This window comes from Hydra viridissima, unplaced genomic scaffold (genome assembly GCF_058129835.1).
Source record: "Hydra viridissima isolate aposymbiotic clone 2 unplaced genomic scaffold, HvirCarnegie_v1 scaffold_11, whole genome shotgun sequence".
In the NCBI taxonomy this organism is placed as follows: Eukaryota; Metazoa; Cnidaria; class Hydrozoa; order Anthoathecata; family Hydridae; genus Hydra; species Hydra viridissima.
This window is the reverse complement of record NW_028324310.1, coordinates 4,556,600-4,572,699: the sequence shown is the minus strand read 5'-3', so window position 1 is coordinate 4,572,699 and position 16,100 is coordinate 4,556,600. Positions and strand designations below refer to the sequence as shown.

Sequence of the window (16,100 nt, the reverse complement as noted above, 5' to 3'; positions counted from 1 at the left end):
CGTTGAACGTCCACCTATTAATACGTCCCTTGAGATCAGGAAATTTTGAATAAGTTAACTTATTTAATGATTTTTTAGAAATATTTGCGTTTGATATTTCAAACTACTTTTTTCCTAATATCTCTAATCCGCTCCACATTTACGCGATGTCAGTTGAATGAATTGAAAGTTCCCACTATTCACATTGGACGTTTTAATATTTTGTCTAGTTAAAGATACCGGCAATAAAGAATTGTATTAAAATCTTATGAAAACATTTTCTACGGATTACATTTCTATAACTTTATTATAAAAAAATATTTAGCCTAATAAAAATATTTACATATATTTCAAACCTTACAGATGTTTAATGAGATTGTTAAATTCATATTTGAAAGAATTATTAGCAAAAGTGTTTTCTCGAACGAGAAACGAATAAAAAATGAATTACATTTTCATAAAAATGCTTTTTAAGCTTAGGTCTCTCAAAAATGTCTACAACTGTGTATGCAAACGTTAAGCAATTAAAAAATATACAGTTTACTTCTAATACTGTCTTAATATCGTGCGGTCTATCATGTGGTTTAATTTTTTTTCAAGAAAAGTTTTCAATGTGAATAATTTTAATCGTTTTTAACATTTAATATTCTTCTTCAGATGTTTATAAATCAAAACGTTTTTTAGCTGTTGAAACGTAGTAAGTGGGATCTAATAAGAATCTAAAATTCTATTATCAATACCAATCTTATTTTTGTCTTTTTAATTTAAATCGTTTAATTTATAGATTTCTAAGTTTTCGTAACTTAAACCACAGTAAAGTTTTACTCATCTTAAACAACTCAAGTTTAATATAGTGAGAAAAACCACTCAAGTTCGTAAAACCTAGAGAGAGAGTTTAATATAGTGAGAAAACGTTTAACGTTTAGAAAAATGATTACATGATCTCGGATCAAAGAAAATAAATAATAACACCGAACCAGTAAACAGCAAACATCAAAAAAAAAAAAAAAAAAGTAAGAATCTTTTTAAGGTGTAAAATAACCAAATGAAACAAATGGATAAAAATTATTTGATATAGTTACGAAAGAAGCCTAAATGATTTAAATCTTTAATATTTTAATAGAATACTATTCTTGAAAATGTTAGAACCTCAGTGTGACCACGATGATAAGTCTTTAGGATTTTTGAGTCTTTAACATCAAAATAATTTTTGGAGGAATAAACGCCTCATGAGCGATAATATCAACCGAGGTGAATCTCATCACAATTTAAACCTTATTGAACTATTTTAGCATAAATTTCCACTTGTTAAAATGGTACCCTCGTCGATCAACTGGGATCATGTATCATTAATTTAATAAAGAAATTTTTGATTAAATAAGATCAAAATTTTAAAGAACAATCTGTGAATTTTGTCGTATGAGTTCCGAATAACTTTTTATTTTATGCAACATTTGCAGTCGAGTAAAAAAATATCAAATTAGTCATCAATTCCTCTATTTTAACAAACAACACGAGCTATATACATATTAAAAAAAAAATTAGATTATTCAGTAAGTTATTATTCTACAAATTGTTTTTAGAGACGAGATATCGAAACCATGCTTCCACGCTTACGCTTTGTTAAAGTAAATGTCCTTTTCTTTGTCCAAGCCTCGAATTATCATAAAGAATTTAACAAAACGTCAGAACGAAATCTGCGTGCTATCGGATTGTCTTATAATGAGAATAATTGATTTTTTTTGAGTTCTTTACTAACCATAAAATTGTTTTATCTTTTTAATGTCATGTTTTTGTGGTTTCGTTTCAAAAAACAAAATTTGTTGAAGCATTTTTTTTTTATTAAAATATTCCATTCCTTTTTTTATCATTTTAGCAAGATAATGGAAGGGATTGCGCCATGTGAGTGAAAAAAAATTTTTTATCACAAGACCTTTTCGCAGAAGCTTTTAAATATGAACCTCGTTTTTAACTTTATCCAATCGAAACGCGTCTTACGAGATGGTAAGTTTTGCGAACTATTCGTTTTGTCAAAAGTTTAGATTGTGTAACTAGGCTTTAATTAAAGTAGCTTTGTTATTTATTATTTAGTTTCAACATTTTTAACACAAAAAATATGTAAGATAACAGCCATATAAAAACTTTGTATTCCCACGACTTAATGAAAAGAGTTCCTTTAACGAACAACCTGTTTGAAGCTCGTAAACATTTTCTTTAATCGTAAGAATCTGTAATGACAATCGTTGACTGGAAAAGTGACTTTCTTATCGAGATTTCCGTTAGAGGCGTTTCAATACTTTACATTTCAAGCATTACAAATGTTGGTGGTTCACATGACGTCAAGAAGGTGCTCGAGTTGTTTTATAAAAGATATCTTTTAATGTTCGGGTTACGATTTACAAAGATGAAATGGTTCAATCATAATACGAAACCTGACGTCATGCTTCAGTTATATGCTGGCGATTTATGCAATTACTATTCTCTTTTCAGTACCTTTCTGTGTTGGGGTAAGTTAAAACATTAGGCAAATATAAAATTCTTCAGAGGAAAAAGTATTTGATAAGAATTCCGATTTTACGGCACTGTTTATTGTTCTTTTTTAAATAAATTGATTTCATAAATTTCTCGTTTTTTCTTTTCTTTTTTTTTTTTGTTGAAATTTAAAACAAATACTTTTTACTTTTTTTTTTAATTTTAAAAATCTAAAAAATTACAAAACAAGAAACAATTTTGGGAAAATTTGTTTTGCTGAAAAAAAGAAAACTCATTGATTAATGTTTCAATAAATCTGTGTTAATATAATTCTTATTATCAAATCTCTGTTTCCTATTTCTTTTCATACCAAACAATTTCTAAAGATAGAGAAAAGAAAAGAAAAAAGAAGAAGAAAAAAAAAAAAATACCCGTTGCAAAAGTAAAACAGATGATTTCCTCAAAACGACAAAAGATTTTTTAAAAAAAGCTATTCGTTGTTAATGTTTGTAGCAAAACATTTGTCACACTACATTAATCACTAATACTATGAGGACGGCATTAAGATCTCTTTTGGGCTCTTCAGGGTGACATTAGGGCACCTTCAGGGTGACATTAGGGCACCTTGAAAAAGGCCTTGATGAATTTTTAGTAGCGTTTATGGTTTGTTTATTTCCAGATTACTCATTGACATAAACTTTAAAAAAGTTAATTAAATATTAGAAAATTATAAATAATGTATAAGTGAGAGTATCAACAGGAATTTTTTATCCGATTGTAAAGTAACTCAAGAGGAACGTCCAGGGGGTTTTTTCTTTTACTTAAGCAAATTTAGTCAAAACATGAATTAATAATGGGGTACCCTGTATACATTTTTTGAAGTTTTGTTTTAGTAAAATCGAAAAGCACGGTGGGCTTTTAAATCTCGGAAAGTTATTTTAAAAATAAAGTCTATAGTGGTATTTGCCGTGATTAGAAAATTGAGCCGATTACACTAAAAAAACTAAGAATGTTGGAGACTTGAAAAAATTTGTAATAAGTTCGATAAAAATATGACTGAAAAGAAATACTTTTGTGCTGGAATTTAATCTTGAGGATAAACAACAATAGAGCGAGTTGTTATCGCTATTATTACAAGGCTGAAATCATGTCAGAAGAATAAGTACTAGTTACGATTTTTTTTTTTTTTTTTTTTTGAGTACTGCGTTCACATTCGTAAGTAACATTTAGACTAGAAATGAATGAATGAGCAGAATCAGATATGATCACATCGTCGCGTGCATACCGCAATCTGTATTGCGTGTTAAGCTGGAAATGCTCTTTCTAGTTGGGTGAAATAAATTTTTCTTTCTTTAAAGAGTTTTTCAGCTCACTTGGTTTTTCTTTTTTTAATCTATCTTTTGTTTTTATATTATTACTTCTTTTTTTTTTTTTTTTTTTTTTTTTTTCTTTTTTTTGTGTTTTAAAAATAATTTCGAGATGAAATCTTCATGAACTTTTATAAAGTTTAAGTATTTTGCCTTTTTTAGCATTTACTATTTATGTTAGGTATCTTTTTTTGGGTACTTCTTTAAAAAATACACCCTTCATCCAAAAATTTATTTTTGAATAACAATAAATATACTTAATTTAATATGTTATTTATTTGTTTTGACACTGAACTTTAGTTTTGAAACTTGAGAACTTGTGTCGTCGTTGTTCGATTAGCCGTATTTTGTATTTATAACAATTGCAACAGAGAAATTTTCTTTTTTTTTTCATTTTATTATTTTATTACAAATAAATTTTCATAAAAAAAAATTAGGTTTGCGCAATAAAAAAAAAAAAGTTTCTTTCGTTGCAGCAGGAAGTCTAATTTAAAATTTATTACTTCATAGAGGTGGAGAGAAATTTAATAAAAAAACAGATTCCTTGCGAGTTTGAACATTTATGAAGAAATATTTTGTATTCTTCTTACTTCAATTTTTTTTGTTCTCATTTTACTATTTAATGAAGCTGAATAAAATTACCATCTAAAAATAAACCTTTATAAATCCTGTTTGTATTGATTCCAGTGATTTTGTTATTTAACTCCCTAATTTTATACGCTAATTTATGTGCGTGTATGTACGTGTGTGTGTTTGTGTGCGCGCGAGAGTGTAGATACGCATGCATGTGTGTATGTATGCGTGTATGCATATGCATGTGTGTATGTGTGCGTGTAAGTGTACGTGTTTTTATACAACTAATTGCTCTTTCGTTGAGTTTTTTAGATTTTTATTGATTTGATCAACGGATTGATTTTTTAGATTTCTTAACAAACAATCAGCAAAGTCAAATATTTACAAGAAAATATTTTACAAGAAAATATTTACAAGAAAATATTTTACAAGAAAATGCCATTCAATTCAACTAAACCGTTACACGAACAAGCATACACCTCAGTTGAAATCCTTCTAGTTACTTTATTTACAATTATCTTTACATTTGGTACAATTGGTAATGGCTTTGTGTTTTATTATTTTGGTATAAAAGAAAAACCTGCAGGTTCGATTGATCAACGCAAAGTGCCAGAATTCTTGTTTTGTGTCCTAGCAGTAGTAGACTTTTTTGCTTCTGTTTTCAATCCGCTTTTGTACACATATTGGACTTTAACGCGTTACAAATGGCATTTTAGCTACTGGGCGTGTAAAGTCCTTGTTCCGATTGGAACGATTGCAACAACTATGTCTGGTGGAATATTCGTTGTATTATCGTTTGATCGCCAACGCACAATTGTTTACCCATTTAAAAGACACTTTAAGTTTACGTACATCAAATTAAGTATTATATTGGTTTTAATTTACGCGTTGATTATGAATGCGCATTATGCTTTAAATATTACATTAATAAAGGACGAATGCCGCGTGTTTAACGCAGGAAGTAAAGCGTACAATATACCCAGCATCTTATACTTCTTGATTAACGTGTGCACTCTTTTATTTGTAATTAATTTCACCAACTATCGTATATTCTCGAAAATGCTTCGTCATAGTCCAACAAACACACTGGTATTAGGCAATGGTATTAGTAGACGAAAAAAAGATAATTACAGGATAATTCGTTTATTGGTTGTATTAACTACAGTTTTTTTCGTGCTAACTCTGCCTCGCGATATTTTTCAGTTTGTTTATTTAGTATCATGGATTTTCGGTACCGGTTTAATTGCTTCACCCTCAATTTTGACTTTAAACTCATTCCTGAAAGTATTTAACGTAGCCAATTCTTGCGTGAACCCCTTTATATATTACATGATGCATTTTGGGTTTAAAAGGTTTATAAGACGAAGTTTTGGTATTAAAAGCGATTCTCTGATTCGAAGAGGAAGAGGTAGTGAATTTACCGCAACCGAACGATATACAGAAGAATCTAGCTTAAACAGACGATTATAGTGTAAACTCGTCCTTAATGAAAGTTCCATAACCGGTCCTTATTACTAACGATGATTAATGATGAATAAGTAATGCTGAGTTTACATTATCATAGTTTATTATAGTTTGTTACAATAACTTATAATAATTAGAATTTATTATAATAAAAAAGAGAACTTTAAGTGCTGAAAAAGGTTAGTTGAAAATTTTAATTGATATGGTAATATATTTTTATCTCAGAAATTCATATTTAAAGAAAATTCTTCGACGAGCAAAATCATCAGGGTTAAGCTTCACCATCAACAGGATAAAAACAACCAAGAAAATTTTTTCAAAGAAAGAACAACACGAGATGTGGCATTCCAATAAAATTTCTTTAAAATGAACAAAATTCTCTTTAAGAGCTTTTTTTTGAATTTTTTTTTATTGCCATCAATTTAAGAAGATTTTGAAAATATTTTAATGAATAAATCAAAATCAGGTCTTGTTTCAAATAATGTATGAAAACAAGCTTTAAAATATTCAGATTTGAATTAAAACTGAAAATCTTCAAAAAACAAACAAACAAACAAACAAAAGAAAATTGAATGACTCAATTTGAGAAAGGGTGTAGGATCAAAAGAATCATTTTTTCTGTCAGCTCGTAAAACATGGAATGGTATTAAATTTTTTCTTTTTTTACAGTCGGTAAAACTTGTGTGTAAAAGAAGACAATTTTACTCGTACAGTTTCACCCCAAAAATTTTGATTAAACATCGTTTGCAAGACTCAAAATTTGCTTTTCCTTTAAATAAGTTGCGTTTAACTAAGGCATCAGTAGAACCTAATAAGTTGCATTCAACTGAAGCATCAGTAGAGCCTAATAGGTTTTCAAACTTCCTTAAAATTAGTGGAAATAAAGTTAAAAAAAAATAGTGGAAGGTAAAAAAACATTACAAGAACAAATTATTTTAAAATAAAAAAAGGAAAAATAATTTAAATAACTATGTAGCAAGAACCTGGGATCAAATTAAACAGAAAAAAAAAATACTTTTTAACTGAAAGCTCATAAAATTTTGCAAACCAAAAAAGAATTTTTCTTTAGAAAACAAAAAATGTGTGCTAATTTTAATTCTAGAATACAAATCTGTTTTGAATCGCATTTTTGAAAATTTTATGAATTTTTGATTCAAACAATGAAATTTTAGTATAAACGACGGGATCAGTAACCTTAATGACAAATTTTATAACAGTACTACTTTAATGTGGTAAGTCTATTTTTTCTTCCATCGCTTATAAAACCTCTTTATTATGACCTTCTTTTAATTATTTGTTAACTTATTTGATAATTTTTTGTTTTTATGTTCAACCCTCGTTATATTAAGAAAAAAAGATTTTGAAAAATCTCACTTCTAAACTAAAAAAGCTTAAATCATTCTTTTGATTATGATCTGATTGGTTAGATTATCACTATTGTTAAATTCATTCTTTCTTTTGTTAAGTATCTGTGTTTTTGTAACTATACTCTCGTTAGATAAAAAAGGCGTTTCTCTTTTTATAAATTTAAACTCTATAGATAATGAGGCTTGACTCCAAAGGTTATCTGTACAATCAGTTTTTATTGAATTGATTAATTTTGGAAGAGGTCTTTACGTCTGCAGTGATAATTATTTTACGTCTGCAAAGATATTTTTGTTAAAAGTCTCTTTTGCAATTAAAATTGAAACATTCGTTAAAATTGTTTGGGTTGTACATTTTAATTAAGAAAATGTTTTTAATTCAATTGTAACTTTATTTTAAAATGTCAGTCAATTTTTCTGCGACCAATCTTTTGTTAACATGAATTCAAACGCAGCAACTGTTTTTTTCCAAATTTTTTTTTTTTGCTTTTTAAAAAAATTTCATTTTTTTCATGATTAAGTTTAAAGATATGGCGTCGGGTGTTACAGGTGGTAGTTGCTACAATTCTGAATTCGGTCTGGTAATTACATCAGCAAAGAATATAAATATGCTTGTAAAACTTGTTAAAGCTGTTTGTCTTAAATATGAAGAAATGGGAACGAATCGACAACAAATACTACTTTACATATAAAAAAAATAATAATAATGATAATAACAAAATAGTAACGAATATGCTTTTTGTGTATTTTATATATGGTATGTGTAATCTATCATACATAAAATACATTTTATATATATATATATATATATATATATATATATATATATATATATATACATATATATAACAAAAACACACTATAAAATTTTCGAACAAAATTTCAATAAACAAAGTCAAATATCATGTCGCCTTATATTCGTCCATTTTTTAGCTCAGTGAGGAGGTTGTTCGTGAATAAACCATTATTACATGTCATATCTTACACCTTTCATCTTTTTTACATTTTATATTTTACATCTTTTACGTTGCGACAAACATTTCTGAGTTTCTTACCTGAACTTGTTTTCTTGTTTTTCTGTTTTAAACGTTTTTGACTTTAGTTACTAAAAGCTTAATATTTTTATTTTAAAACCAATAAGAAATATATTTAAAAAAAAAAATGTAAAAAGAAAAAATAATAAACTTTATTTCCCTGAAATGACTCAACAATTTTATTTGGTATTTAACATTTTATTGATCATAATAAAAGCCAGATAATGTATCAGAAAATTACTTAATATTAATAATTGCTAATAATATACTAGAATATAAAGAACTGAAAGATGTAATAGTTAAATATTAAAGCCAAACAATTTTTTAGAACTTCGATTTAAGAGATTTATTGAAGATGAGTTGAGTGGTGATGTAGTCCTAATTAAAGAAGAAATACTATCTTTAGTACCGATGTTCAAAGTCCTGTAAAGTTTAATGCCCCAGTCCCGAATCTCCGACAGTGTTCCTCTGTGTAAACTCCATATTCGCATTGATTTTTTCAAGGTAAGAATCAAGCAGTCATTTAGAGACATTTACCCTTCCATTTTGAGCGTAAATCTTTATGGGAGTGTGAACCAACTGCTTGTAATATTTTTAGTCTTGCGGTTGATTAGAAAACCATAAGCTACTAGAAAAAATCTGCCCCAAGCTGCTTTTTCTGTTCTCTTCAGTTTCTTGGCGTATTTTTCACAACCTATAATTTTCGTTTGAGGTCAGACTAAATTCTTAACACTTGCCTCTGTATACTCTGGAAAGAAATCTTAGTGGTAAGCATAAGCTGTCGACTCTTTTTCTAGAGCAATGGTATTTGTTTAACGAGCCCTACCTCATTGTGCAGTGGTGACACCAACATTTTTCCTAAATTCTGTAAGTGGTTTCCATTTCCACAAGCAAAGGAGACAGGGAAACTTTATAAACTAGCCTTGAAGGTTCAATATGACAGTCCAAAATAACGCCATTTTGAAATCTCTCAAAAAATTTCTCCTAAAAGACTCTAAAAAAAAATTTTTTTTAATGAGCTATAGGGAAAGATAGGTAAATGGTCCAAAAGCAGCACTGTTTTAAAACTCCTTGATAAACTATCTATAAATAGGGATTATTCGCGGTTGATCCTTATCCGTAAGGGTGTGAATGGGCAACTCAGAGCAGCGTGATATCGTGGCGATAGATAGTTAGGAGCTACAATCTTGTCACTTCAGCGTTTAGAAGGTCCACCTCGCAGAAGTAGCAATTTGCTTAACTGGTCTGCAGGCTCCCATCATATTCTTGGAATAGCAAATCTTACGGCCCTCTTTTCTCCTCTGTACCAGCCTTGCAAGTATTTAAGCAAAAACTACATTAAAAAAATCTTAAGAAATTTTAAACATTTAATAAAAATTATTTACTAAAAGGCTGTAAATATTTAAAAAAACTTTATTAATTCTGACCCTTTTTAAATGTTTGTTAATTCTACAAAAATAATACTGTTTTAAGAGTTTTCTGGCAAACTTTACATATGAGGTTCTTAAAAGCCAAGCACATCATGGCAGATGCTTTCACGGAGTACTTTCTTCATAAATTATCTATAGAGAAAGCAAAATGCGTCAACTGGGTTCGAGCAACCTCTTGATGCTAGTTAATTTGATATTCCAATGACATCCGACCACGACTCACTATATGACGATAAAAATCAACAACAACCAAACTGAAACAACAAATAGCCAAACTATAGAAATAACATAATAATATTATAGATGACTTAATAATAAAATAACAATAGAAACGATAAATAGCCAAAATAATGATTTGATAAACCAAACTGAAACAACAACAATCAAATTGTTGATTTTATCATGGACGTGCAACTTAGAGAAAACCTATTTTACAAAATTTTTATATCTAAAGAGATCATAATATTTTTTAATCAGGCATAAAAAAATACAATGTAAAGGTTTAAAACATTTTTTGTCAGTGAAATGTCAGAAGTGTTATGTAAAGTATTCTGTATGAATCCTGAACTAATAAAGCGTGATAACTGTCAACAATAATAAGGAGATTTTGGATATTGAGGTAAATTCAGACAAAACCTCAATAAAATTACGAGCAACTTATTTTTTGGCATCAAAGAGGCCACAGAAATTAGCGAGCCATGCAAGTGTCCGACAAACTCTAAATTTTCACCCGTCAACAAAAAAATCTATCAAAATGGCTGCCCACAGTTTTAAAACAGAAACTCTGATCACGTGGTATTAGTTTAAACTTCTATAGAATTTGTTTAACAAGACTGTTCAGAATAAAATAACTACTTCACGCGTTGACAAATTACTAAACAAATTGCACCAAGGTAAAGGAAATTAGTTGTCGGCACGAACAGATTTTCATCATTTTTCCAAGATAAATATTTGTAAATTTGGATACTTTTTTCGTGTAAACAAAGCTCCGTCAATGATAAAATAGATCTGTAAGGATAATTTTAAAATGACTAAAAAAAGTATAGCGAAATATAAAAAAGCTTAAATAATATTTTTTGTCGAGATCTGGTTTCATTCAACTCCTTGGTCCTTCATTCACCAGGCTTAATTTTGTGTATTTTTTAAGTATATTTTCCGATATGCCGCCATTTTTTGCATCGACTACTCTATAAGCTCTATAATATATATTCCACTATGCATTATTTTTTAGCAGGCGTATTTTCTAATGGGCCTTTTTATAGTTCATTTGATAAAGCAAAACCTTTAAAAAAGTTATCATTTTATCAAATTTATAATTATCTTGCAAAATGCAGCTAGATATTTCATGTTTTCGTTTTTCATATTTCATATATCATTTCATTTGTCATTAAAAACACATAATAACCCATTTGTTTTTGTCAAATAAAAATTAGTTTATATATAGCTGATAAATCATGCGATGTTAAAATTAAATACTTTGTTATTCTTGCGGTTTGCCATAAATTGGCTTTGCTAAATTCTTTAAAACATGACAAATTACTATTTTCTTTATTGTATTTATGTATTCTTTTTATGTATAAGTTATTTATCCTTAACTGTATATATTTCTGCTGTTAAACATAAAAATAGAAAATTCTATAATATTCATAAACTGTAAGTCTACAGCAATATAGTAGATGGAGTAGTTCCCTGGACATGAAACCAATATGCTCTTGGTAGCTACAAAACTAGTTGATATTTTGTATTATTTATTATATCTCTAGTTATTCATGTACTAAATTAGTTAAATAAATGATCTCAATTTCTATATTATCATCAGCATTATTTCTAAAAGTATTAAGAATATCTAGCTATATAAAATGAAGCTTAAAACATGATTTTATTGCTGTTATCATGAATAACTAAAAGGAAGTTGATGTTACTGGTTAGACAAGACCAAAAACTTTTGACCAATGATATATTATATATACTAGATGTCTAACTTGCGGGATTTTATTGGACGAAAAGTGAAACCGCTTTTTTTATTTAAAAATTGAATCCGCCATTTGTAATAAGGGCAAAAGCTATATCCGACGTGCGAAATAAAAGTTAAAAATACATGTTTTTGCCCGAATTAGTAATGGCTTCCGCGGCTTCACTTTTCGGATCGAAGTTAGACATCTAGTATATATAATATATCATTGCTTTTGACGAATCCGACAGACTTTAAGATAATTTAATTTCTATTGTTTAAAGCAAAAGGTTTGTAACAATGCGCAACGAGTATGGTTCGCAAAAAAAAAAACAAAAGGTTGTACTAGGGTTAGGACTATTGTAATTGTAATGAAAACAATAACAGTAACAATAATTATTGTTATTGTATTAACTTAATTTAGAAACAATAACAATACTTGTGATTTACAACTATTGTAATTCTGTAATACAATAACAATAAATATTGTATTGCAATTCATCTTTATAAAACAATAACAATATCTGAAAAAAAAAATGTATTGTAATGACCCACTACAATAACAATAAATATTGTATTGCAATTCATCTTTATAAAACAATAACAATATCTGAAAAAAAAATATATTGTAATGACCCACTACAATAACAATAAATATTGTATTGCAATTCATCTTTATAAAACAATAACAATATCTGAAAAAAAAATGTATTGTAATGACCCACTACAATAACAATAAATATTGTATTGTAATTCGTCTTTGTAATACAATAACAATATATTGTTATTGTAATAAAAAAAATTATTTTATTGTCAAAACTTAATAAATGTTTTAATAGTCTAGTTGCCGAATATATACCCTTGTAACCTGGAAATAGGGTACAACTAATATTTAATGATTGATTCTATTTTACTGAAACATAATGGGAGGGGGAAGGGGTGCCAGAATGGTACATTGGGCAAATTTAAATATTAAAAATCAACCTTAACGGGATCAAAAAAAAGGAAATCATCATTTTTCTGCAAATGAAAGGGATTCGGCAGACCTAAGACAGCGATTCAACATAAAATACGTCCTGAGATAGGTAAAATAGATAATAAAAATGAAGTGAATAGTTTTCTTTGAGTTTAAAAATTACAGAATATTTTACAATAATAGGCCGGGTGAATAAAAATGAGCAATTGCTTTTACTCAGTAATTGCTCAATTTTACGTGAATAAAAACTTAAGAAAAGTTGTTGAAGTTTTTATTCACGTAAAGCTGACCAATTACTGAGTAAAAGCAATTGCTCATTTTTATTCACCCGGCCCAATAAACTACAGAATGCTCATCAAATTGCCCACAAATGCAAAGTCCAGTTACTTTCGCGTTCGGCGCGTATAAATATTTCCAGTGGATACAGAACGTAAAAAAGACACCTTTTAAATTCTTTTGAACGATTTGGACGTCTTTTCAACGTTCAAAAGACATCTTCTTTAGGTCCCGTGCCTACTGGGATAACACAATGAAAACTGGCTTTATTAAACAGTCGATGCAATGTTTTGATGCTCTACTATTACTTGCTGTTTTTTTTCAGATGAATATTTAAAGAATCAAAATCACTTATGTCTTTAGAGAACAAAAGTGAAATTAGTTCTTCCACGATCATACGTAATACTCTAATACTGTGTGGAAACGTCTTTCCAGCCAACATAGCTCCAACACCTGCAATCGCAATTTTCAATACACCTTCCAGAACATGACATTAATGTACAAACACAATCAACAATTGCTGGATGTTTTTCAACTGTTTTAGCTAAGTAGCTAAAACAGTTGAAAAGCTAGTGCTAGCTTTTCCTGAAGAACTGAGAACCACCATAGCACTACCAACGTAGTCAAAAAGATCAAAAATTAAATTTCTGCGGCTTTTTGTCTGCAAACAAAATAAATTAAAAACTACACTCTTTTTATTTGGTACGGATTAATTATCAAAAGAACATTTGCGAACGTATGCCTTACGTAATAATACCAATAAAATACCACAATGAGCGGAAACTAAAAACCTTATTGCTACGAAATTATCCTGAATTAGCAATTTAAAATTCGGGAAATTTCTAATAAAACTATTTATAAGTAAAGTCTTGTATTGTAAAAAGAGTATACCAAAACTTATATAGAATTTCATTAATTATATTAGTTGTAATTTATATAATATATTATTAACTAAAATCTTCTTAAATATTTTGTGGTTCATTCTCGGGTACAACCGATTTTACCCTATTCAAAAAATATTTTATGTTGAATTGCTATCTACTTAGTATTTACACAATAAACGTTTAATTAACTAAAATTTTAAACTTTGATAAGTCTAAAATTGTATTTTAACTTTAATTTTAGACTGCCTAATTCTTTCCAGCCGACTAGTACAAATTAGGTTTTTTATTGTTTTATAGTCATGGTTTTTTATTACGTAATAAATAATTCTTCCGCGGAAGAATTGACACAGTCCGTGTTCAGACAATGTTAAAGCGTGTCAATATAAAAGCGTGACAAGTTAAACTTTCTGAGTTGCCTAAATCAAAAGAAAATTTCAATTTTTGAAAGATTCTTAATCAAATGCAGTAAAAAGGTTAGTTTTATGATTGCAGGTCAAATGGAGGCCACTGCAGCGCACTTGAAACCAAAAAAATTTGTTTAAAGGACCACTCCATAAAATTCAAAGCTTTGTCAAGACACGCTGGAATAGTATGTTTTTTTGCTTGAAGTCAATTTTAGATGCGAAGCCTATTCTTTTGTACATACAAAGAAAAGGAAAGAAAAATGAATTCCCTGTCAAGCAGAATACCTGGTGCAGAGAAATTCCTGATGAATCCATTTTTGAAATCTGGCAGAAAGTTTTGCCCTTGATGAAAAGGCTTAAAGGCGCAATCAACACCTTGTCTGTTGAAGACAAGCCATTAATTCATGAAGTCATTCCCGTAGTGTTCAACTTGCACAAAATCTTCTCTGACAGCATGACAGAAGAAAACACAGAAGATGTGAAGAACTACTGTGCAGCTGTTTTGTCTAAGCTTGAAGAAAAGTTTAAGAATCATGGCTGCGATGAGAAAGCTTTTGCTGAAGTCAACTTTTTAGATTCACGTTACCGTGGTGTGGTTCTACGTCAATTCTCCCTGGCATTATTCGAAAAGGTCAAACGAGAAATTATCAATGAACATTCTTCCTACGAAGAATGGACCTCTGCAACACGCCCAGAGGTTTTTTAGGAGTTTTCCCGTAAAAACGATCCCCTTTATGAAGCCTGCAGAGATGAAGAAAAAGCAACAGACCCAATGGTTGGAGCTGAAGAGAAACCTCTTATTTTAATGGAGTGGGAAGCTTTTTTAAAAGTCAAAGTGCCAAAAGATACTGATATCTTTTGCTGGTGGAAACAAAATGAATTTCAATTTCCAATTTTGTCTACAGCTGCTCGTGCTGTGCTCTCCGTCCTAGCATCTTCTGCAGCATCAGAACAAGTTTTCTCAGAGGCATAAAATATTGTAACTCTACTACGAAGTCGTTTGGACCCAACTAATGTGGCTCGTCTGGTGTATATACATCACAACAGCAGCAAAGTCATAATTCAGTGGGATTTACAACTTGAATCAGGTAAATGCAGTTTGTTAGAGGGTTTGTTGGTTGCTGTAACAAATTTATCTTTTTTAATTCTTTCAACTTGATTTTTGATTTTACTTTAATTTGAAAAATTTAAATTAAAAAAATTTAATCAAAAATAAATAAATTATAAAACTGTCAAAATGCAAACTTTTAATTTAACTGACTAAAACTGTTAGAAAATATCATATTTTGATACAAAGTATCAAGAAGAGTAAAAATGCTGAAATAATGTTATTCAGGTCAACTTGAAGGTCCATCTAAATCTGATCATGAACAGTTCCATGTCTGCTGCCTCCTCGAGCAGAACCTCAATTTCAGTTAAGCGCAATGCATCTCATAGCCAATTTGAAGAAATTGATTCAGAAGATGATGAAGATCAACTTAATCAGGTCTCCAGTGGTTCAAGTCAGAGTTTTGATGATAATGATGATTACACATCACCCTGAATTCAAACAAAGGCAAAAACATCTAATAGTCTTATTCTTATACCAAAATCTTATAAACACAACTCATTCCAGTATAACTTTTAGCAATTAAAATCTTTGTAAGAAAAAGTATGAGATATTTGGAAAAATAATGAATATGAAGATATTGTTAAAAATAGTACGGTTAACATTTTGTTTTATTTTCAGGCCTTAAACGCATCAAGAAAAATCTCCTTTTGGCTCTTCGTTTCGTCATCATTAATTTTTTTGTTGGTTCTTCAACATTTCAAGACATTAACATTTATATTTAAGAAGAATATTATGTTTAACTGTTTGTGTTACTAAAGTTAATTTTCGTATATATTTTAAGTTCCTTTGCAGTATTAAAATCAAGAGGAAAAAAT

The 16,100-nt window shown here is 29.0% G+C and overlaps 1 protein-coding gene and 1 pseudogene across 2 annotated transcripts; both read left to right on the top strand.

Moving 5' to 3' along the window:
• Positions 1-1,848: 1,848 nt before the first annotated feature.
• Positions 1,849-6,033, top strand: LOC145191404 (chemerin-like receptor 1). 2 transcript variants are annotated; one of them, XM_090066103.1, is made up of 3 exons: positions 1,849-1,983; positions 2,071-2,486; positions 4,740-6,033. In XM_090066103.1, the coding sequence occupies exon 3, from the start codon at positions 4,827-4,829 to the stop codon at positions 5,859-5,861; it is 1,035 nt and encodes a 344-aa protein (XP_089922229.1). In that variant the 5' UTR covers positions 1,849-1,983; positions 2,071-2,486; positions 4,740-4,826; the 3' UTR covers positions 5,862-6,033. The 2 variants fall into 2 exon arrangements, with proteins under 2 accessions (XP_089922229.1, XP_089922230.1); XM_090066104.1 differs by lacking the exon at positions 2,071-2,486.
• An 8,328-nt stretch (positions 6,034-14,361) lies between these two features.
• Positions 14,362-15,333, top strand: LOC149881814 (uncharacterized; annotated as a pseudogene).
• The last annotated feature ends 767 nt before the right edge of the window (positions 15,334-16,100 follow it).

Coding starts and splice junctions, on each gene's coding strand:
- LOC145191404 (XM_090066104.1), top strand. CDS start 4,827: ATGCCATTCAATTCAACTAAACCGTTACACGAACAAGCATACACCTCA.